Source organism: Pan paniscus, chromosome 3, assembly GCF_029289425.2.
Source record: "Pan paniscus chromosome 3, NHGRI_mPanPan1-v2.0_pri, whole genome shotgun sequence".
NCBI classification, from domain to species: domain Eukaryota; kingdom Metazoa; phylum Chordata; class Mammalia; order Primates; family Hominidae; genus Pan; species Pan paniscus.
The window spans coordinates 148,079,728-148,104,442 of record NC_073252.2 but is presented as its reverse complement, the minus strand read 5'-3'; the positions used below and the strand labels follow the sequence as shown (position 1 = coordinate 148,104,442).

At 41.0% G+C, this 24,715-nt stretch overlaps 1 protein-coding gene and 1 non-coding gene across 7 annotated transcripts in view; both read right to left on the bottom strand.

Annotated features, from left to right (window-relative positions):
• The window catches only part of DCLK2 (doublecortin like kinase 2), a 177,452-nt gene that overhangs the window by 23,192 nt on the left and 129,545 nt on the right, over nt 1-24,715 (bottom strand). For 3 of the 6 annotated variants that reach the window (XM_063603585.1, XM_008968887.6, XM_008968885.5), the window contains 5 exons: nt 13,023-13,095; nt 12,026-12,134; nt 9,254-9,311; nt 1,680-1,799; nt 1,308-1,454 (listed from right to left, as the gene is read on the bottom strand). In XM_063603585.1, coding sequence (XP_063459655.1) covers nt 1,308-1,454; nt 1,680-1,799; nt 9,254-9,311; nt 12,026-12,134; nt 13,023-13,095 — 507 coding nt within the window. Of the gene's footprint in view, nt 1-1,307; nt 1,455-1,679; nt 1,800-9,253; nt 9,312-12,025; nt 12,135-13,022; nt 13,099-24,715 lie in introns of all 6 variants that reach the window. The other 3 variants (XM_003815859.7, XM_008968886.6, XM_063603584.1) reach the window with 1 other exon arrangement.
• LOC112439703 (U7 small nuclear RNA) lies at nt 24,029-24,091 on the bottom strand. Its single transcript, XR_003027942.1, has one exon. It is a non-coding gene; the product is annotated as a U7 small nuclear RNA (small nuclear RNA).

Genomic DNA, 24,715 nt, shown 5'->3' with positions numbered 1-24,715 from the left:
GACAGAAGCAATGGAGGTGTAAGGCTGCTGGTAAGTCAAGTCTTAACTTAAAACTGAGGATGGAGGAATCTGTGTTTGGATTAACATGATGTAGAAGACTCAGATAAGCTTGCCTCCCAAGCAGGAATGAGGATGAGAGCCCTGAAAGGTGGAAATAAAGAAGCCAACTATGTCATGTGTGTTTGTGGGGGGCTGGGAGGAGTGTAAATGTCAAATCCCCCAACCAGTTTCTCTAAAATTCTTCTATAACATGGTCACGAGGATTGGTTCCCAATTAGCAAGCTGTGTCTAGTTATCAAGAGTCAACACGAAGGTGAGTTCAATATGGCTTGAAGCTTAGACCATGTTGGGTTGGATGGATAAGAGTTATTAACAGGACAGGAAGCTGAAAAGGCAAATTGAGATCAGACTATGAAGAACTCTGGGTACCATAGTGGAATAAGACTTTTTATTCTGTAGAATAACAGGATAAAAGAGACTTCTAATAAAAAAAAAATGGCATCTCTTGGTCTCAGTTTCCATGCCTTTAGTAAAGCTGAGATGAATGGACTAGACTATTTCCAAAATTATTCCCTGCAAATAAATGAACCCCCACGTTCTACTCCTGTCTCCTATGAGCCTCTAATTCTGTCTCAAATTTATTCTTCACAATTTTCGGCCCTATAAAATAATTTTCCTGCTCACCTTTAAGTCAGTACCATCAATTAAAATATAAATGAAAATGTATTTTCTTATATCTGGTGACATGCTTTGGCACTGTGTCCCCACCCAAATCTCATGTTGAACTGTAATTCCCAATGTTGGGGGAGGCACCTTATGGGAGGTGACTTGATTATGGAAGCAGATTTCCCCCATGCTGTTCCTGTGGTAGTGAGTTCTCATGACATATGATGGTTTAAAAATGTGTGGCACTTCCCTCCTTGCTCTCTTTCTCTCCTGCCACCATGTGAAGAAGGTGCTTGCTTCCCCTTCACCTTCCGCCATGATTGTAAGTCTCCTGAGGCCTTCCTGTTAAGCCTGTGGAACTGTGAGTCAATCAAACCTCTTTTCTTCATAAATTACCCAGTCTCAGGTAGTTCTTTATAGCAGAGTGAGAACGAAATGATACATCTGGTAAATAACAAATGCAGAAAAATTCAAGAACTCCATTAGTATTTGATGGTCATTGACATGAGTCTTGCTAATTTTCTAAATTTAAAGTCTCATAATGTAGGATTGGTATAGACTATAAAATGTCATTATTTGCATGTGCTCCTTTTAAAGGAAGAGAGGCATTCATTGGAACAGAAAAAGCAGGGATGACATACCAAGAGATTCTCTGGTTTGATGTCTCTGTGCACGATGCTGAGGCCATGGAGATACCTGAGGGCATTGGCTAAGTTGTACACCATGGCACTGCCATCTCTCTCAGTGTACTTGGTCGACGAAGTAATTGCATCAAAGAGATCTCCACCCTAAACGATACATAAAAGAACATATCAAAGCATCAACAGTGCAATCCTATGAAAGTAAGAAAGATGGCTCATTGGCATAAAGCAGAGAATGACACAAGTGCCACTAAAATCGGCGATTATAAATAATGAAAGTTACGAGGTAGCAATACACTTTTCTGATTAGGTCCTTCAAGGATGTTGTAAATTGTGGGACTAGGCACCAAGAAAATCTCTCTATCCTCTTACTTTGACCAATTCCATCACCAGAAAGAGCTCAGTTGCTGTTTCCATCTCCTCGACCAGCATAATGATATTGGGATGTTTCACTCGGCGCAGTATTGACACTTCATTCTCAATCAGGTGTTCCTGTCAAATGAACGGTATAGAGAGGAGATCAGAAATCACAGAACCCTCTGCTCTCGAAGGCCTGGAGGACAGCAAAACAAACACAGCCTGTGGATCTGATGCCAAAGAAAGCACTGCTCTTGGCACAAAGCCAACTAAACCTGACCTAACTGTCCCCGTAGGGACAGGGTCAGTGTGAACATATTATTGACATTACCAAAAAGATACAGACTCCTAAACATCCCCCAAAAGGCTCCATGATACTTCTGTGGTGTATTAAGCATACTGTCTTCTCGCTTGTCATTATTTCTAACACCTTAAGAGGTTGTGATGCTATGAAAGCTTCAGCACACAGCTCTGTGCTTTGTAATTCAGCCAGAGCCACTTTTTGATTTCGGTATACACTCACAAATAAAGACTAGGCATATAAGAAAACTTGGCATGCTTATGACATCTAACTTCTGGCATTAAGCATTTTTAGTTTTTAAACTGTTACTAACATGAATTTGAATTTCATGCTGAAATTTATGAAAAAAAGAACTTTCTTCCTCTATGACTGGATATGAAATCATTCACCAGATGGATGTTCTTTAACATCTTGTATTTCAGAAATCTGAAAACACACAGTACCACGGGGACCACTATTCTCATTTTAGCTCTAATCACTCTCCTCTGAAAACACCACCTGATTATCAATCCTGGTGAGTAACACAGTTGGGATCAGCACTGTAGCAAAATATTTACTTACAGAATTAATGAATTATTCTTAATACGTCAACCCATGAATCATGAACAATGATTGCTGTGTTTTAAATGAGACATTAAGACCTCTCAACATGTGTACACGTATTTTTACACATGGATGCATGAAGCTAAGAGCCACCTCACCCTTTTGGACAATAGCTGGAAATAGAAATTATAACAAATGAATAAATAACATGTGGAGAAAAATCTGTTTCAAGCTCCTGCACATGGTAGGTTGTGTTTCTTGAGCACTGAATGCACTGTGCTTGTCCAAGCAGTCACTCAATAAATGTTAGCGAGTGACAGTGCAAATTTGCTAAACAGAAGTATGGGAAAGAAAGAAACCAACATTTACTAGGAATCTAGTCACTGTTTGTTAGTAGCTGTGTAAGGTACTTGTGTAATGTTTGAACACTTTATCCTTGGAAACAGTCACTGGAGGTTGAATGTAAACTAGGTTTCTGACATCCAAGCCCATCTTTCTTATACACACATTATCACCTTCCAAAGGGGAAGAATTCAGTAAATGCCAAGTTGGAATTCTTCAAAATAAAAATTATAGCTGTAAGCTGAAAATATTTAATTCCTTAAAAAGATAAGAGCATGCAGTAGCACCACACTGATTTGGGGGTTAAGAATCACACCAGGGTTTGTGCAAGGAGGAGAATCTATGCTTCTTTTAATGAACAGGGCTAGGAAGTCTTTGACTGCTGGCTCAGGACTCAACAAACGCTTCAAAATCTGAAGAATGGTGTTTCTTAGACCCCAGTAAACCACAGCTGGGAAGTCAAGAACAGGGTCTCCTACCTGTCTCCAAGCCCATCCTGTCTAAGTTACAGAGCAGCACACAGAGCCCCGTTTCCTCCCTTGGGAAGCAGCTGTACAGCCAGCCCCTCGTGGTTGCAAAGACAAAGAAAAGACTTGGCAAACCCTCTCCATTGATTCACATATTTTGAAGCTTTTGGATCATCTGCACCAAGCATATCCTCAATCACACTAAAAAGCAGGGTTAGATACACTTTTGTGAACATGTATAAGCAAGCACATCAATTTATTTCCCTCCGTGTGAAGCAAAGACAACAGTTGCTACTGTCATTAAATAGGTTTTTTATTTTAAAGCTAAATGAATCTATCACTTCAATTCTCCTCCCTGCTCCTCATTTTATCCAAAGTTAGAAGAGTCTATATATTCGCCTCTCCCTGGGGGCTGTGTTTGTGTTGCTAATTTAGTGATATCTGTAAGATAATCCCCTCACCAGTACCCCAAGAATCTCTCTCAAATTGAAGTAAATAAGATATCTACCACATAAGGAGACTACAACTCCCAAAAGTTATTATCTTTTTCAATAAAAGGCACAACAGAAGGTCTTCTGGGATACATCGTGGAACTTCTCCTAAGCGCCACCAGCAGTGTTACCTTTCAAATACTGCAGCAACATTTCCTCCACCACTTATTAGCCTACTGAATTCTACTTGACAATGGCTAATATTCTAAGCACAGAGTGAATGTTTTTGTTAAAACATAGGAGCTGTTAGCCTTTCTCAACCTCTTGCTGTCCCTGTAAAATTGTCTATGAAGGAACAATCCACTTTTGAAACTAATCATCATCAGAAGCAAAATAAAAGTACTGCATAAAAATCGTTACAAACATTATCTATTTCTTGTGCAACCTGTATGTAGTCTTTGTTTCTAATATGTAAAAAATGCTCTCTAGACTAAATTTTCCAAGAGAATATTTCTAAATATAATATGAATATCTCTTTTGTCTTGAGCCATACTGAACTTACATTATTCAATTATCTACCATTATATATGTTAAGTGATTCATGATTCTAACTCCAAATAATTTACATATGAATCATTTCATGGCAGTGTTCCACAGTTCTGTGTGAGAGTAAATGACAAAACTGCTAACTTGGCAAAGGACACTGCCTTATCTTTGGACATGGTGATTTTTAACGTACAAAGAGAGAGGAATGGGGGGGTATAATAGGAGACAAAACAACTCTCTCAAACCAGACTAATCATCTTGTCTCAACCCATCCCAGCCCATAAAGCAGTCCTTTCCTCTGTGTTCTCCATCTTATTGAACAAACCTGGCTGTCCCAAGCAGAAACAGGAATTGCACCGATTCCTCCTTTCGGGTGGATAATATACCCACAATCACCAATGTCTGCCCAGTTACCTCCTTGGTGGCCTCTGAATCCATCCATTCATCCATTCAGTTCTCTCTGTTCCTCCTGCCAATCCCTTACCTAGACTTCTAGGCATTTGCACAGGTAGTTTTCTTTTTTTGAGAAGAGGCTCACTCTGTCACCCAAGCTGGAATGCAGTGGTGTGATCCCAGCTCACTGCAACCTCAACCTCCCAGGTTCAAGCAATCTTCCCGCCTCAGCCTCCTGAGTAGCTGGGACCACAGGTGTGCACCCAGTTAATTATTTTTTTGTAGAAATGGGGTCTCACTATGTTGCCAGGGCTGGTCTCGAACTCCTGGGCTCAAGGAATCCTCCCACCTCAGCCTCCCAAAGTGCCGGGATTATAGGCATGAGCCACCATTCCAGCCATAGTTTTATCTGGAACTTTCTTTATCTACTTCTTGGCAAACTCCTATATACTTCTCGGGACCAGATTAGATCTCTCCTCTTCTAAGTCACCTCCCCTGCTCACTCACAGCTGGGTCAGGTAGTCCTCTCACCTGCTCTCATAGCCCCGAATCACAGCTCTCATCCCACCATCTTTCAACTGTTTGTGTGCTGGTCTCTAACCCTCTGGAACTGAGAGCTTGTGGAGGTTTTGGTTACCTCACTCTCCAGCAACTAGCACAGTTACTAACAAACAGTAGGTACCAAAGTGTTCACGTGAAGGAGTAGACACATCACACACTGTGCTGCCCACAATGGCTTCACAGCTGGTATCTGTGTTGCTCAGAGCACACTGCTGAGGAGAAAGTGGTGAGAGAGAGAAAATGTACAAATCACTACGTGATTTCTGTGATAAATATACGCAACAGACTGAATAATGGATACACAAAGACATCAAGTCCTAATCCCTGCAACTTGCAAATATTACCTTACTTGGGAAAAGAGTTCTGCAGATGTGATGAAGGGTTCTGCAGTGGAGAGATAACCCTGGATTGTGGCGGGGAGAGGGTTAAATGCCACTACAAATGTTCCTAGAGAAGCACAGGGAAGTTTCACACAGACAGAGAAGAAGGCAGCATGAAGATGGAGGCAGAGACTGGTGGGATATGACCACAACCCAAGAATACTGCTGGTCACTGGATGCTTGCAGGCAAGGAACAGATTCTCCCCAAAACCCCCAAAGGAAGCATGGATTTCGGACTCTCAGCCTCCTGAACTGTGAAGACAGTAATTTTTGGGTGTTTTAAGCCACCAAGTTTGTGGTAATTTATTCCCACAGCCTGGGGAAACGAATACTTCCAAATACACTTCTGGATTTATGTCCTGCCTGGGCCCATGTAGATGATGAATGCAAAACTGTATACAGTAGGAAGACAAAGAAGGACCACTTCTAAGCACCAGAACAGAAAGCTCAGAGCTTTGTACACTGTGGGAATTCAATAGATATTTATTTAGCATGAAAGAGAATATTAGAACTGGAAGAATTCTTAAATTTATAAATACCATAGCATTCTCAAAAGCCTCTATAAATCTGGCCCCAACGCAGCTCTTGTAATAATCTCCTACTTAGAAGGGCCCAACGTGCTTTCTGTCCTCTGGGCCTTTGCTCAGACTGTTCTCACCACCTGGTAGACCGCTCTTTGATTGCTGCCTACTGAAACCCTCCCTACCCACTGTTCCTGCTCCAGCCCAAATGCTTCTTCCTCTGTAGCATCTTCACTGGTCACCTACTTCTCTCCCACGTGCTTCCCCTGAACTCCAGCATTCTTTGCAGAACTGGTATTAATTTATACATCACCCTATTCTTAGCACAGTGTCTTGCAGACAGAATATGCACCAAAATTTAGGTGAATACATGAATCTAACAATGCCTGTGTATATTAAGGATGAACAAACAGAAGGCGAGAGAGAGTAAGAATGTTTCCCAAGTTTGTATTACCTGAAGAAATGAATAAATTGAACTTAGAGAGGGAACACAGTAGATCAGCCAATGTACAGGCTGTGTAACCAAACAGCCCAAAATTCCAGTCACAGGTCAGTCTCTGTGTGACTTTTTTGGAAGCTATTTAATCTGAGTCTGTTTCCTTATCTGTAAAACTGGCGCATCTGTTTTGCAAGTCATTAAAGGTAATGTGCAAAGTTCCTATATATCCAAGCCTGGATAAATAATACATTTTAACAAATAGCAGATATTATTTTCAGCATTATTAATTTTCTGTATATAGCAGAGGTGGCCAACACTCCAAAACAGTGACTGAATACCACCCCCTCAAATTAACAAAAATTCTCTATATAATTTTTTTCTAAAAATAAAATGTAATGGGAAAAATCAACTTATTTGTAACTAATCAAGTTTTAAAATTATAATTTTGTATAGTCTTAATGTGGAAATAGTTGTTTAGATAAGCAAAATGTAAAAGTGGAAAAATATTTGATCATGCATTATAAAAATAGAATGACATTCAGAGACTAGAAAAAATAAGATTCAAATGTTAGAACTGACTTATCCATTTGCCTCAGCCCTTAGTGTAAATTTTTTGCATACAAAGACCTTTTTTTTCCAACCATGGAAACAGCTGTTTAAATTTTAATCACGTAAACCATATCCTTACCATAGCACCTTTTTATTTTTTTTTACTGTTTTGAAAAAATTTTTAATGTAGTTCTATAGAACCTGGCTCACCAAATTATGATACGTTCTGCTTAAATCACACACCACCACATCGAAAGCAGAACCCTTACACGTATGGAGAAAAGGCTATTACAGTGAAAAACATTAGTAATATTGCTAGAACAATAAGTAAAAGCACATCAAATTATTTAAAGAAAATTAAGCGAAAGAAAACCTTATTCAAAGGAAAAGGGGCATTTTGCACAGTCTATGCAGTCTATGCTTCAGTAATTATCACAGTGTGGTAAAAAAAAAAAAATGACAAATTTGCCTCCTGGATTTTCCATTCTGGAGTTCTGAGAAGATTTTTCTAAACCATTTGAGCAGAATATTTTATATTTCCTGTTAAAAATACACTATTTTGTGGAAGTCCAATGAAGACCAGTTTAGGAGTTCCATAACTATAAAATGACAACTATCAGATCAAATCCTGCTAATTATAAATTCTAAACTCCTCTGTCATATTAATAATGTTAGCAGTTAACATGTGTTGAATTCTTATTATATACTAGCACTTCTCTGTTTTCCATGGCTTAATTCAACCAATTTTCACAATAATCTTATGTTCTAGGTGTCGATAATAACCACATTTTAAAGGAAGAAATAGAAGGGTTAAATAAATTTTCCAAGAAGAGGCAGGGCCAGGAATACACTTTATAGAATCTGGCTCTAGAGCAGCAGTGTCCAGCATAAATATACACCATGATCCATATACGTAATTCTAACCAAGAACCACATTAAAAAGCAAGGTTTTTAAAATTATAACTTAATATATCCAAATATTTTCATTTCAACATGTGATCATATACAAAGATATTAATGAGGTATTTCACATTCTTTTTTTAGTACTAAGTCTTCAAAATCTGGTGTGTATTTTATACTTAGCAGCCTATTTCAATCCAGACTGGCTACATTCAAGTGCTTTGTAGCTGTACGTGACTGGTAGCTCTGGTGTTGAACGATGTCGCTCTACAGCTTGTTCTCTTAATTGATGTGTTACCACAATGGAATCTAAAAAGGTCTTTGTCATTGCTGCAATGGAATATTTATTTTTTCAAACATAGTTAAAGTATCAGTAACTGCAGCAGCATTTTATTGGTTGATCTTTTCCCAACCCCAGTTAGAGAGTGGGAGAGAAGAAAAAAGTTTATCTTATTGAGGAGATGATTCTTCACAGCATTTCTGCTCATCATGCATCAGCTTCTGTTCCAAACTATCTTTCCAAGGATGTTTGTCCAGGAAACACCCTTGGAACACAAAGATGAGTCTCCCTTACGGGCAAACGGCAGATGTGTTTCCTGACCAGGATAATGAAAATAATATTCTCCTCTGAGGCAAAGATTGGGCAGCATTGCTAGCACCTCCTCCTAAGACTGAGGGTTTCCTAAGCTCAGAGTTCCCCAGCTATGACATAAACCCACTGTGTGTAAATCATCCAGCTGGGCCCCTCTGCCTCACCGCCATGGGACTTGGGAGTTAAGGGGAACCAATGCAAGCATGAAGCTCATGCTACCTGCTGTGTCAGGAATAACAAATCCTTTTGTCTCTGACTCAGAAATCTTGTGTTCTGCTGGCCTATATGAAGCTGGAAGGCTTTGTTAGCTTGCAAGTAAAGTCCCAGGTCCCTCAGAGTTCTTGACACACCTTTTGAGTATTGTTGGGTGTTAAAATAGGTATCTCCCAGAGAAAAGAATCTACGTTTTCTAGTTAGGACCAAGATCAAATCAATTTACTGTTTTAGGATTAAAGTTTCTGAAAAATAGCAGGAATAAAACCACTTAACTGTTTTTCCCACTATTACTGGTCTCTACTCCTGCTGTGATAGTTGTGTCAAGTCCCCACTTAAATTCCTTCATCACAGTAAACACCTCACCAAGTTACTCCAGTTTCTTTCACAAAGGAGTTATGCATACTATACCTTTCCACAACATTTGGCTTTGTCTATAATCTTTAGGGCAAACTCCTTTCCAGTGGACCTATGGAATAATCAGAGGAAGACCATTTAAAGACATAAATTAAATACCATCATTCCTGTTTTCTTTCTTTTTTATACTTTAAAATTTTTTTTTTTTTTTTTTGTAGAGATGAGGTCTCATTATGTTGCCCAGGTTGGTCTTGAACTCCTGGGCTCAACTGATCCTCCCGTCTCAGGCTCCCAAAGTGTTGGGATTACAGGTGTGAGCCACCACACCTGGTCCATTCCTGTTGTATTCTACAGCACAGACCCAGGAAGCAAAAACTTGGCTCTTCCTCTGTGCATTAAAGAAAATATCTAGTGGAGTCAGGGGACAAAGGTACCCAAAAAATTAAAAACAAAAACAAAGCCATACTGTATGTTAATTAAATATTCTTTCATAAATATTAACTATAATATTAAGAAACTCATATTTAAAGTATTTCAATTCTGTTACATCAGGGAGAGGCAGGAAATAGTTTTTTTATATGTAAATCTCAAAATAGTTCTCTTAGGAGACAGAATAAAGTTTTAAAAAACCAAATTAACAGAAAATTTTATTATCAATATATTTTTACATTAGTCCATTAACAATATTAGCCCATAATTCAAAAGTGAAGTCCCCTGACTTTCATTATTTCTCAGCCAAAACTTCAGCTAGGATCTGATCTGGTACCAAGTTAGTCACATCTTTAAATGCTCTTTCCTGGCACTAGAGAGATCACTCACATGGATATAAGATTCTTGATGTTATTTATTTATTTATTTATTTATTTATTTATTTATTTATTTATTGAGAGAGAGTCTCGCTCTGTCAGCCAGGCTGGAGTGCAATGGCGCAATCTCGGCTCACTGCATCCTCCGCCTCCCAGGTTCAAGCAATTCTCCTGCCTCAGCCTCCCAAGGAGCTGGGATTACAGGCACCTGCCACCACCACTGGGCTAATTTTTGTATTTTTAGTAGAGATGGGTTTCACCATGTTGGCCAGGCTGGTCTTGAACTCCTGACCTCAGGTGATTCTCCTGCCTCGGCCTCCCAAAGTGCTGGGATTACAGGCGTGAGCCACTGTGTCCAGCCATTATTTAATTTTTAATCACCTTTAAAATAATTTAATTTTAACATGCCAAAAATGTCTTTGAGTATAGAAAAACCATTCAATAAAGAACACCACAGTACTCATAGAATACACTTGTTATCTCAAGCGCAGCTGGATTTGCCAGGTGGTTGTAGTACACACTGATGAGGCCTGGCTTGGAAGAATCACTTGTCCTTAAATTGTTCTCCCTATAACAAAAACTAAATCCTGCCTCAGATTTCTGACTAGTCTTTAAAAGTCATACTTTAGATGCTTACTTTGTTACTTAAGTGGCAGTCTGTGTATAAGAGCTGGGTAAAAGGACTCAGAGAACAAGGCATTATCTTGTGTACCAATATAAGGAGTACTAAAGCTTCACCGGAGATGTAACAAAACAGAAAAACTGTAGTTACCAAAACTTTCTGGAAAAATCTCCAGAAATGATAAAAATTATCACTTAGAATGGGAAGGATAGCAGCCTATAAACACCAAGACTCTAATCTGAACCAAGACTCTGAGTCTTTTCTGGTTTGAATATTGTTTATTAAAAATCTGGAATAGGCAAAAGTAGGCTGATTGTGATTTTTTTTTTTTTTTTTTTGAGACACAATCTTGGTCTGTTGCCCAGGCTGAAGTGCAATGGCACGATCTCGGCTCACCACAACCTCCGCCTTCCAGGTTCAAGTGATTCTCGTGCCTCAGCCACCCGAGTAGCTGGGACTTCAGGCGTGTGCCACCCAACCTGGAATTTTTTTTTTTTTTTTTTTTTTTTGTTTTTCTTGTTTTTTGTAGAGATGGGGTTTCACCATGGTGGCTGGGCTGGTCTTGAACTCCTGGCCTCATGTAATCCACACACCTCAGCCTCCCAAAGTGCTGGGATTACAGGTGTGAGCTAGCCACCAGGCCTGGCCTGATTGTGATCTTAAACAGAGTCAGAGCTCATATGTCCTGAACTACTGGAATATTCCATTAAGTATTAACTGAGAGGGAGGATTGCTGTAGGGATTAAGCGATTTAATACAAGTACAGACTGAGAACAATGCCTGACACCAGTAAATATAGGAGATGTTCTTAAAAATGACTTATTCTTCTCATTCCTCTCTGGCTCATGATGAGACCTTATATATATCTCATCCCAAATGCACATAAAACAGTTTTATACTCTATGTATATACATAATATTTTTTTCCTGTGGGCATGCAAAATGGCTGATCCCTGCTGGATACAGTCACTCATGCCTGTAATTCCAGCACTTCAGTAGGCCAAGACAGGAGGACTGTTTGAAGCAAGGAGCCTAGGACCAGCCTGGCAACAAAGCAAGACCCTGTCTCTATTAAAAATTTTAAAATTAGCTGGGAGGCTGAGGTGGGAGAATCACTGGCACCCTGGAGATTGAGGCTGCAGTGAACTATGATGGTGCCACTGCACTCTAGCCTGGGTAACAGAGTGAGACCCTGCCTTTTTTTTAAATAAATAAATAAATAACAAAAGGAAAGAAATGGCTGGTCCCAAGGGCAGACTCAGGGAAAATGAAAGAGACTTTCCAGAAGGGCCTTTTTAAAATTAAGAATAAACTCCAAGGAAAACTGTATCTGTAGATGATACAGTTTTCATTATTTATCATTTTCATTATTCATTAATTATCCTCACTGTCCACTCACCTGTCTATACACTCTTTGACTACTGCAAAATTGCCATCACCAATGACCTTTCCAATTTTGTATTTCTCAAGAAGAGTTGATGATTCAGAGCATCTGTTTCCATTCACACCTGCAAAAAGGATAAATGCAAATTCTAAAGAAAACATCAGCATTTTATACAGATTGCTACATATTTGTAAAATAGTAAACTGCGATGCATTTATTTCTAAATCTATGGTGAAACTAAATAAAATATCTGAATAGAACACCTGAATCACCAATTTCCTTTTGACTTCGTTGGTTGAAATCAGAAACCTATAATCAATAAACCTAACAAATCCCTGAGGTATCAGGTGAAATAAGTGATTTGCCTTAGGTAAAAAGGATATTTCACTAAAACTTATCCAAACTTTTTTGTCGATGTTCAAGAAAGGGGCAGGGGATATAAGATGATAGAAAAAGAAAAAAAAAAAAAAAAACAAAGAAAGGAGAAGAGGATGGTGGTGGGAATTTAATCTTCAAAATGTCCAAGATTTCTCTTCAAGATTTTCTAGTAGAGAAAATTCTACCCAGATAAGATAGATGCCTTGTTAAGGCTAATTCCTGGCTCAAAGCTTTCTCAAAAAGGTATGTGGGGGAAGGGTTAAGATCTGCCCACTTCTCACTACATGTCCCAGTGTCCAGCACACAGAAGACACCAAATCAAGAAAACACAGTTTTGTTATCTAATTGAGAGAAAGGAAATATATTTAGAAGTTGTGATCAGATCACCACAAAAATAAAAGAAGCCCAAGTCTAAAATCTGAAGCTTCAATAACCTAGTTAATGACAATGAGATTTTTCTTTATCTTGAAGTAACCCCCATCCCCGCCTCTTACTAAGGCCAAAGGGGCTGACAGGTGATGTGATCACATCCCTCTTCAGGAAGATCGTAATTTAGCACAAGTGAGTTTTAGGTGAGCACCAAGTCCCCATGCATGATTTCCTTTATCAAAGTAATGATCAGATTGAGAACTACCTTCAGGACTTATGCAACGGTCAAGCTCAGGTCCACCGTTTACATTGGAAGAAGATCTGCCATGAGCAGAAATCTGCTGAAAGAGGAGAATGACCATTATTTATCAGGATAATTTACAAATCCTTAGCTAACTAATCCGTTGACACAGAAAATGCTTACAGAATGTAAAAATGTGTCACAGAAACCGAGGAGGCGTTCCCTTTCTTCTCATCTCACCTCTCTCCTTATGCACATCACATCAGTGCATTTCTTCCTTAGATATTTCATTCAGATTAGACATAAGAAAAATCAGTTACCTTTTTTTGAAATTATGTTATTTTTTACTTCCATAAAAGGAATTAAAAGACTCTATGGCATGACAGCTGGATAAGATAGTTATTAGTGGCACAATAAGGCTTAGAACTATAGATAATTCTAATGGCTCCAGGCTAACCATGTGACTCCTAGGAGTTTAATCATTTTATTTCCTCATGATAAATGACAACTGATGGACAACTGCAATTTTTCAAAATTTAATTTTTTTGTTGTTCTGTTTAATTTTCAGCTGCTAAAGTTGAAGGCAACTCCAAATCGACAGCACTCTATGGCAGAATGTTTAAAAAGCTACAGTGTTTAAAAACAAGGTCCAGAGAAGGGACATAAAAGGAAAGCCTAAAAGAAAATCATACCATTCTCTATTCCATTCCCCACCCACGGCCACCATCCTGGTCCAAGTCCTTCTCCGGCTTCACTTGGCATTGCATCAAAGGCCTCTTTAGTTACTCTCAGTCTCTCCCATTCCACATAGTATTGCCAGAGAAATTTTTCCTAAGAGTAGCTGGGATATCACCTCCAGGATTCAAAAACCCCAGTGTGTCTTTGTTACCAACATAATAACTCCAAAATCTTCAGCGTGGCATTCGGGCCATGATCTGTCCCCCTACCTACTTGTCTAATGTGTTTCCCACCACTTGTTCTGATGCGTTTTATACTTACAATAATTCAATTTGCTTTTATCTTTCAAAAGTTACTTAAACTTTCCAAGTCTTCATTTTCTCCCCTGAAAATGGAGGTAGTAACAGTGCCCAACTCAAAGATTTGCTAGAGAATAAAAATTAGCTTATCCCTGTAAAATCACGTTGTCTCTGACACGTAACACTAACTCAATATTAGTTTATCAGTGCCTTTTCTTTAATCATCTAGCAGAGAACCTTGAAATGAGTGATTAAGAATGTGGGCTTGGTGCAGTGGTGCACACCTATAATCCCAGCACTTTGGGAGGCCATGACGGGTGGATCACCTGAGGTGAAGAGTTTGAGACCAGCCTGACCAACATGGTGAGACCCCGTCTCTACTGAAAATACAAAATCGCCCAGGCGTGGTGACACATGACTGTAATCCCAGCTACTTGGGAGGCATAAGAATCTCTTGAACTGGGAGGTGGAGGTTGCAGTGAGCTGAGATCGTGCCACTGTGCTCCAACATAGGCAACAAGAGCGAAACTCCTTCTCAAAAAAAAAAAAAAAAAAAAAAAAAAAGAATGTTTGTGAACTGTTGAATGTAAATGGCCATAAGAGACCTTCTGCTAAATAAAAGACAGGGTCTCATTCTGTTGCCCAGGCCGGAGTGCAGTGATGCAATCTTGGCTCACTGCAACCTCCACCTCCCAGGCTCAAGAGATCCTCCCACCTCAGTCTCCCAAGTAGCTGGGACTACAGGTATACGCCATCACACCCAGCTAATTTTTGCATTTTTCGTAGAGACAGGGTCTCACTGTGTTTCCCAGGCTGGTCTCGAACTCCTGGGCTTAAGCCATCTGCCTGCCTCAGCCTCCCAAAGTGCTGGGATTACAGGCGTGCACCACCATTTGGCCTGGCCAGCCAAATTCTTAATAGGAATAAAAATATGAACATGATTTTTCTGGAAAGTTGTATCTCAGAAGATAAAAAGATCTCTGCTAATCACTGCCTGCCCCAGAATAAAGTAACAGGGGAGGTGGAAAATCAATGCTCAGGAAGCATGGTGGACAGTGACCAGTGGACTCACATGTCTTAAATCTCACAGCCCAGGGCAACGCAGCCCCACATGGTCAGGCCACAGGCATCTGGGTCAGGCATGGTCACTGGGCAGGAACCACCGCCTCTCCCAGCACTTAGGCCTCAGGACTTTGAGCAGAGTGCAGGTCCCCACACTCACAGCTGAGGTCCTAAGACCTGTACCTGGGTCCCTGCTCTCCATGAAGCCTGCTTGTTCATCTGTCCTGGAAGCAGGTAATGGTCCTACAACAAGTCCCTTTCTTGAGCTAATTTGGGTAAGCACTGGTTTACTGCAAGCTGATGTGTTGTCTGAGTGAAGGACACTCATCACATCAGGAGGGGCTGAAACACAGGCATTTCTACTTCAATGTACATTTTCATGTGGATCAGTAACTAATTGAAGTGTTTATCAGTTGAGCTCCTGTGAACCATTGTAATTTTCCCAATGTTTATTTGATTAAACCTTCACTCCCACCCTACCCTGATCCCCTATATAGCTCAGCAATTACAAACCTGGCATATGTTGGGATTTGCGGGTGACATGGAGCAGGGAAAGAGACCAGGAAACAGGACAAGTGATGGAAGCCTGGTCTCCAGTGACTAAAAGAGAGTGGCACCTGGGCTGAAGCCTTGAGCCTCAGAAGGAACAGGGGGCCTCGTTGTGGGGGGCGGCGGGGGAGGAGACAGAGAGAGAGCGAGAGCGAGCAACAGCGAGCATGGCATGGGGCCAAGCGAAGGGCCACTTTCAAGTGTACCTAACAAAGGCTCCACTAAACACCAGGAAATGCAGCTTCTTAGCAAACAATAAGGGCAAGGACATTTTTTCAAAGCTGTCAAATTAATATTTTTTAAAAGGTGTTAAGCCTTAAGCATTAAAACAAACAATTATGTAGCATTAACAGGGATGACTTATCCAATTACTTAACCAAATATGTTTCTTTATTTGAAAATAAGCCTTTCCTAAAGAGAAGAAAAAAGCATGAAAAAATAAAGAGGATAATTTTATTATAGTGCAGCTGAACAGAGAAACATAATTAGACACAGAGACAATTTTCTTTCTCCCTCTTCACTCCTCAGTAAAATCTACAGCAATGACTTGTGCTGTTTTAAGGGATAAGAAGATGAAGACACATCATTATTACTGCTCAGATGTTTACAACCTTATGAGGAGGGATAGGTGCACCTAAGCTTAATACCTTCAGTGAAACCTCTGCATTTCAGGATAGGTGCTGATGGTTACAAATGACTCTGAAGAGCCGTGAGAGGGAGCCATTTTGCTACAGCACAAATCTGAGCTTGTGTTTGAATCGCTCAGCTAGTGATTCAGTTCATAGGACCTCCCACTAACGAAGCTTGGCTTTCCAGAGGTAGAAGAAAAGCTGAGTATTCAGTAAGATCTCTGGACAGATCACTGGCAACTGTGAAGCATCTATTGTTAAATATAAGGCAAAGCATTCCCAGTGCCCTGAGAGACATGCAGACAAAGAGCAATGAAAATACAAGAAATAAAGCTGTGACTTTGCAAAATTCTCATCATTTCCTTTGCAAAATGTGTATATTCCCTTGTCTCCTGTAAATGAATTACTCTCTTACTGAAGCAAGAATTGAATTAGTACCAGAGAGATCAAATATGGCATTCAAGATTAAACCCGTCCCATTTCTATTGTCAGACTTACAATTTCTATTAAAATCTCTTAAAATGCTAATGAGCATTCCGCTTCCATCAGCAACTATGATGCTGAGACAGCACAAAGAAAGTGCCTAGATGCTGTATGCTAGTAGGGTCCTCCTCAACAAAGCATAATGGATGGCAGCATTTACGGTTTTTCAGGATGCCATTCATAATTGCCAACTGGTTCAGAAAGACAGCATTGTGTTTGACAGTGGCAAGGGGGCGGGGGATATATTTCCTAATGAGGTCCTGATTCTGCTTGGCCAAGGAGGGAAAGTGACAGAAGAGAACCTTGAAGATATTGCTGAGTGTCTTCTCTGGGATCTGGTGCCCCTGCACCACCTCGTCACTTCTCTGGCAGCAGTGGCTCCATTTTTATGAATAAGCAAGGAAGGGAAATGTGCAAGAATCCTCTTCTGCTAAGAACTTTTTTTTTTTGAGACAGAGTCTCACTTTGTCACCCAGGCTGGAGTGTAGCGGCACAATCTCAGCTCACTGCAACCTCCGCCTCCCGGGTTCAAGCGATTCTCTTGCCTCAGCCTCCCGGGTAGCTGAGATTACAAGCACCCGCCACCACGCCCGACTAATTTTTTAAATTTTTGGTAGAGACGGGGTTTCACCATTTTGGCCAGGCTGGTCTCGAACTCCTGACCTCAAGAGATCCCCTGCCTTGGCCTCCCAAAGTGCTGGGATTACAGGCATGAGCCGCTGCACCCAGCTGCTGAGAACTTTTTAAAAAAGACTTGAAAACAGAGCAGAAGATGCTTTACAGTGCTCTCAACTGCTAGCATCATTTAAAGGCATTCATGGCTGATGGAGGACATCTGATGATGAGCAACACTCCAGTTTTCTGTTTTTAGCCAGGGAGTTATGTCAGAGGGTCCTATGGTAAACTTCTTTGATAAGCAGATTACCAAAATTTCTACAAATTTGAAGTTTAAGGAGAAATGTTAAGTACTACACTAAAACTGTTCTCTGTTCTGAAATAGGCAAGTCTCAAAAAAAAGTAGCAAGAGTGGTTACTTACTGCATTATGGCATATTATTGTTGACTTGAGTATAATGCTAGCTACCCTTGTGCTATACTGGTTTTCATCCATGTTCCTGGCTCATTAACTCCCACAGCCCTTGTTATAATGTTGGGATGCTTTAGGCCTCAGAAAACAATCTCTCTGACCTTCTCCTGCCCTCCTTTCACCTGCCTAAAGCAGGACTCTAATCTGACTGCAGTCATAAGACTCTCATTCCAGAGAAGGTCCTGCCCCATACCCTGAAGCAAGGAATGCTCTATAAAGAGGCTAAGAAAAACCAGAACAAACTGGCTTTGCTGGGCTTAGATCATACCCCTTTTTGTCCAGTCATATTTCTACAGGGTTGTCAATCATGCCTATGTAATGAAGCCTCCATAAAAATCCAAAAAGACAGGGTTAGGAACGCTTCTGGCTAGCTGAGTATGTGGAGGTTTCTGGAGGGTGGCATGCCCAGGGAGGCCATGGAAGCTGTGCATGCCTTCCCCCATACCTCGCCCCATGCATATCTTCATCTGTATCCTTTGTAACATAATATCCTTTATAATAAATTAGTAAACACTTCCCTGAGTACAGTGAAGTGTTCAGTGAAATGCAAATTAATCAAACCCAAAGAGGGGTCATGGGAACTCCAACTTGAAGCTGGTCATTCACAAGTTCCAGAAGTCCAGACTTGCCACTGGTGTCTGAAGGAGGGGGTAGTTTTGGGGAATGGGCCCTCAACCTATGGGATCTGACGCTATCTCCAGGTAGATAGCATCAGAATTGAATTGGGAGGACACCCACCTAGTGTCTGCTATAGAACTGCTTGCTCACTTGGTGGTGGAAAGAAACTCATCCCCCACATTTGGTCACAAAAGTCTTCTTCTGTGCTTATTGTTTTTTTGGTGTGAGAGCAGAATAAAAACATGGTTTGAGAAAGATTTTCCCTAATATTTCATTTTTTTAAATAAAAAGACAAACTTGAACAGAATCTAGGAAATATTTGTCTGTAGTGAGTTGACTTTCTTGAATGCATTTTGGAAAATGGCATCACAATTCAAGTGGTAAATGGTCTACTATAAGCGTCAAGTCAGAAACATTTTCTTCTTTTTTTTTTTTTTTGAGACACTCTGTCACCCAGGGTGGAGTGCAGTGGCACGATCTCTGCTCACTGCAACCTCTGCCTCCTGGGTGCAAGTGATTCTCGTGCCTTGGCCTCCCGAGTAGCTGGGATTACAGGCGTGTGCCACCACGCCTGGCTAATTTTTGTATTTTTAGTAGAGATGGGGTTTCATCATGTTGGCCAAGCTGGTCTTGAACTCTTGACCCCAAGTGATCCACCTGCCTCGGCCTCCCAAAGTGCTGAGTTTACAGGTGTGAGCCATCATGCCCGGCAGGTCAGAAACATTTTCTATGAAAGACCAGGAAGTAATATTTTAGGCTTCATGGGTCACAGGTTCTTTGTGGCAACTCTTTGGCTCTGCTGCTGGAGTATGAAAACGGCCATATATGAACAGATGAGCATGGATATGTTCCAATAACATTTATTCAGAAAAACAGGTGATTGGCTGAATTTGGCCAGCAGGCAAACTCCTGGTGAGCAAGAACTTTCTTAGGAAAGCTTTTCCTCCAAGATAATTCTTGCACTTTTAAACTCTAAAACAGAAAAACCTTCAGGGTATGGTTGTTGCTATAAAGCAGCCATTCTTTCCTCACATCTTAGAATCACATAGGAAGATTTCAAAAATTCTATTGTCAATCTGAATCCCAAGTTGATTAAAGAATCTCAGGTATCAGGATTTTTTAAAAGCTCTACAGATGATCCAACATGCAGCCAAGGTTGAGAACATCTGTGGATGAAGTTTCTGGCAGCAATTTTAATTAACTGTTCAGCTATCATAATCTGTGTAAGTTCACTCTGTCACTCTAACCACTGCAAGTCATCTATAGCCAAACAACCTTGTCTTTGTAAGAAAAGGAAAGAGGACACCCACATGGTTTACTGAATCCTACTTTGTACCAAGTCATGAAGTGAGTATTTTGCATTGAATGAGTTAGGTATGGTCATCATCTCCATTGACCTGTGAAGAAATCAGAGCTTAGAGAGGTTATATAACTTGCCCATCACCACAGCAAATGTGGAATCAGAATCCAAACCCAGGCCTGACTCCAGAGCCCAAGAGCTTCTTGGCGATTCTCACACTGTCCTATCCTCTAAGTTTATGAGAAAAGTCCTGCAAGGCTATTGAACCAACTAAAGGAAGTCACCTAATTCTAGACTTGCTGATCAAAATACACACTATGGTATATCTAGAACATGTTTTATGATTATATAACTATAGTAACATTCCTGTAATTCAGTCATATGATACACAAATTGATAAATTCACAGCCTTTCCTCAAATAGAATTTAAGATAAATTTTTTCTTTAAAAAGGTAACTTCTGAAGTTTACTGAATTTTTTTTTAAAAAATACACTAGATAGTACTTGTAAATAGATTTGCATCATTGGCATTTTTGTGGGTTTTTTCAACATTAGGAACATTGTTTCCACTAACTAGAATAAAATCCAGTGTAAAGTATTATAAATGCTGAATTAGGAATGTATTCAAGAACAGAAACCTTTATTAGTTTCATATTGGATTTCTGATAATTTGAAATACTTCAGTATGAGTAATGAGATATGAAAACAATCGGAATCAGCACCCAGAGGGTGGTAACACAGCCTGCATGCTTAGATTTGGTTTCGTTTGGCAAAAACAGTGGCACTTAAGACTTGTGGTTGGTTAACAGTGTTAAATAGAATCCACTGCCTGAACATGAATATGGTTTAAAACAACAGCCAGCTCTACAGTCTATCAAAGGGGCAGCATGGAGCCCAACTTCTGCTTTCCTGTTCTTCCAAATACAGATACCACCACAGTTGACTACATGGCCTGCCAAAACCAGCAGAGAATCTCATCGCACCCCTCTGAGTAAGCCTTTCGAGTAAGGTGTTGGCTTACTGGATTGTGACCAACAGACAGGTGGTGTGACCATGCCTACTTGCTAAAAATACCTGCATGCTTTCACTGTGAGGTTTCACTGATTTCTAGGATGCCAGGGTGATGAGAGAGGTGTCTGCCTCTTCTGTTATAACTATGGAGGCTACTACAAGCAGCCACAATGACAATCTCTAAGTCTTTAACTCCATACAGTTACCTATAATGCACTACCAAGAAGAATTTCTGGGCCCACTTTCATGAATAATGGGGCATTTAAGTTTAACACATATGCCAGTTGTATTCAAATGAAATTCTTACAATTGATCCTATTTATACACTGATTTACTTGGTAAACCCTCCCTGCATCCTCAGAAAGATGGGCTTCAGCCCAGGTGAGTCATTTACTTCCCAAGTGCACCAGATTTGACTGAGCAACTACAATGTGCAAATCACTGTCCTCAAAGTGTGAGATGCATTATGACTTATTTTGTTAGGGCACTTCAAAACTGCTTAGCCCCTCTTTTGGTTTTTGTTCTACAAAATCAATTATATGGAAAGATGAAGTCACCATCCATCTCTGGGGTAATGAGAAGTGGTCAGTTTCTTAGTATTGAAGGTTATCAACTAGTCTTAATTACAAAAGAAAAGCCAAAGCTCCAGGGAAAAGCAAAAATGTCTAAGGTCAGCAGCTACTGTGGATTTACATTTCACAGCTTCGAAAAGAAGTGTTCAAGTTCAGAAGGTCGAAGAGTTACATTTTAGCTCTGCCAGTCAGGATGAGATACTACCAGCCCTTTCACCACACTTCACAAATCTGGAAAATCTTTCACCACCAGCAGACCCAGGAGACATCATCAGATAAAATATCAGCACATCAGACAGTTCATAATCTCAAGATGTTGGATAATGTTCCAAATGTACTTTTTTCTTCCTTCTTTCAACCGGCAAGAATGCTCACAGCAGACAGCCTCCAGGCATACACTTCAGCATCAAAACACAAAACATTTTATCCCTCAGTGTCCACAGATGTGCTGTGACTGTGAAGCCTGAAGTTACTATTGCCTTAAAAGTCTTAAACTGGAACATGAATGATGAATTAAAGTTCAGGGAAATGCTTTCTTCATCCATCTGGCAGCTGATGACACATTTACTACTCTTTATTGCCTATCTGTCCCAAAGAAAATGCTGTGATTTAAGCATAGCAAATATTCCTATGGGAAAAGTTATCAGTTAGATTGAAGAGACTCTGAGGAACTTGCACAGAGGGAACAGAAGATCATAGGTTGGGGTCAAGCAGAAAAATGGAGAATCAGGAAGACGAGCATTAAAAGAAGCAAATGAGGTCCGCAGGAGTGGGATTCTAGGATTTGAAGAGAAGGAAAAAGAATGAGTAGGGAGTCATCAGTCTGACGAACAAAAGGACTGGAAGGAGAACAAAGCAATAAAATTGATGGGGTGAGACTCTGGCAGCCCTCAAAAAAGAGGATGGACAGGAAGGTTGGAAAGGACAGGATGAGGAAGCCAGACCAGCCCAGGGCAGAAATTGAGTGGCTGATAAAGAGACGAAAATGGAGAGAAGGCTGATGTGACTGCCAGACTCCACAATAGCCCTCGTGAGCCCCACCTCCCGTTTCTCATGCCCTTGTGATGTCTCTCCCCATGCTGAGTTGGGCTGGTGTGTGACCACCAAGATATTATGGAAGAGATGGGGTCTGGCTTCCAAGGCTAGGTCACAGAATGGACAGCTTCTGTATGGCTCTCTCTCTCTCTCTCTCTCTCTTTCTTATCACTTGGTTCTGGGGAAAGCCACCTGCTGTGTTCTGAGGAAACTCAAGCCAACTTACAGAGAGGTCCACATGGCGAGTAACCGAGGCCTTCTGCCAACAGCCAGCACCAGCTTGCCAGCAAGTGAGTGAGTGACTACAGAGGGGGATCCTCCATTCCCAGTCAAGCCTTCAGGCGGCTACAGCCCTGGGACACGTCTTGACTGCAACCTCATGAGAGATCTTGAGCCAGAACCACCCAGTTAAGCTGCTCCTGAATTTCTGACCCGTAAGAGCTGTGTGTGAAAATAAATTTTTTACTTTTGTTTTAAGCTGCTAAATTTTGGGATAACCTTTTTCTTTCTTTTTTTTTTTTTTTTTTTTTGAGACAGAGTCTTGCTCTTGTCACCCAGGCTGGAGTGCAATGGCGCAATCTCCGCTCACTGCAACCTCTGCCTCCTGGGTTCAAGTGATTCTCCTGCCTCAGCTTCCCAGGTAGCTGGGACTATGGGCACGTGCCACCACACCCAGCAAGTTTTTCTATTTTTAGTAGAGATACGGTTTCACCATTTTGGCCAGGCTGGTCTCAAACTCCTGATCTCAGGTGATCCACCCACCTCGGCCTCCCAAAGTGCTAGGATTAAAGGCGTGAGCGACTGTGCCTTGCCAGAATAACTTTTTTTTTTTTTTTTCCTGGAGACAGAGTCTCGCTCTGTTGCCCAGGCTGGAGTGCAGTGGTGCGATGTCAGCTCAATGCAACCTCCGCCTCCCAGATTCAAGCAATTCTCCTGCCTCAGCCTGCCAGGTGGGATAATCTGTTTCTAAGAGAGTCATTTATAGATTATTGATAGGGTTGGAATATGTGAAGAGGGCAGGAAAGCAGAGGTGAAGGGAGAGTTGAGAGGAAAAGTTGGTGATAGAAAAGCAGAGGAGGTAATAAAATCTGGAGTCTGACTTCTCTCACTTTCTCTTTCCCCCTTGTACACTACTGCATGTTAGTTTTTTGTAAGTAAAACTGCCTTCCTGTGAAAATGGAACCTGGAAATGCCAAGGTTTACGGTAAGAAAGAATAACAAGGCTACCCTAACTGCTTTCTCCATATTTAATCAATCTCAATCCTGTGCGGTAGGTCCTATTAATCCCTTTTTCCACAGATAGGGGTGATGTGACTTATCCAAGGTAAAACAGCTTAAGAGTGGCCATGCCAAGATCAAACCCAGGCACTTGGACTTCACGTGCTTTTTTTCCATTTTTAATTTTAAGTCAGAGTCTTGCCCTGTAGCCCAGGCTGGAATGAAGTGGCAGGATCTCAGCTCATTGCAACCTCTGCCTCCTGGGTTCAAGGGATTCTCCTGCTTCAGCCTCCCGAGTAGCTGGGATTACAGGCACCTGCCACACCTGGCTAATTTTTGTATTTTTAGTAGAGATGGGGTTTCACCATTGTTGGCCAGGCTGGTCTTGAACCCCTGAACTCGTGATCCACCCACCTTGGCCTCCCAAAGTGCTGGGATCACAGGCGTGAGCCACCGCACCTGGCCCTAAATGTTGTAATAGATTTACCTGTGTGGAGTCTGCTGGTACCACCAGAAACCCTGCTAGACAAATTCTAAAAGGGCTGTCACATTTCACGTGCTTCTGATCACCATCCTGTGTCTGTTTCCAAATGGCGGAGGCAGCAGAGGAGGGAGGGAGCTCAGGTCTCCTTCTTCCTCCAGGTCCTCTGTGTAGCTGCACACCAGGGGGCACCATTCCCACCTTAATAATCTGGCCTAAGCAGACCAAGACCTTTATCCTGGTTACCCTTAGCTTAACTAGAATAGCTCGGAATAATCACAAAAAAACTTAAGAATTAGAAGACAAAAGGAAAATAAACCAGAGTCTCGAGGAGATCTGTAGCCTTGTAACAAAGGCATAGTACAACTTGGCATGAATTGTCTTTATTTCAGAAGCCCCTGGGCTCCCCATGTTCCTGGCTGTGGGAGGCAGCCTGGGGCCACTGAGGTGAGAGAGGCTGTGTGTGGCCTGCAGAAATGCCTCCTCCCTAGGTGACCACCACCAGGAGCAGCCCTAACCTTCAGGAAAGCCAGATTCCCTAAGTCCAAACAGAAGCAAAGCCAAGTTCTAATACCTAGGAGCTAGGTTCTGGGGAAGAGGCCTAACAGGGACCTGCTGGGTGGCGTTAGCCTTTAATAACTAATTTTACAAATTTTTGGTCTGATCATGTTGTTTCCAATCATTTGTTTAAGAAGA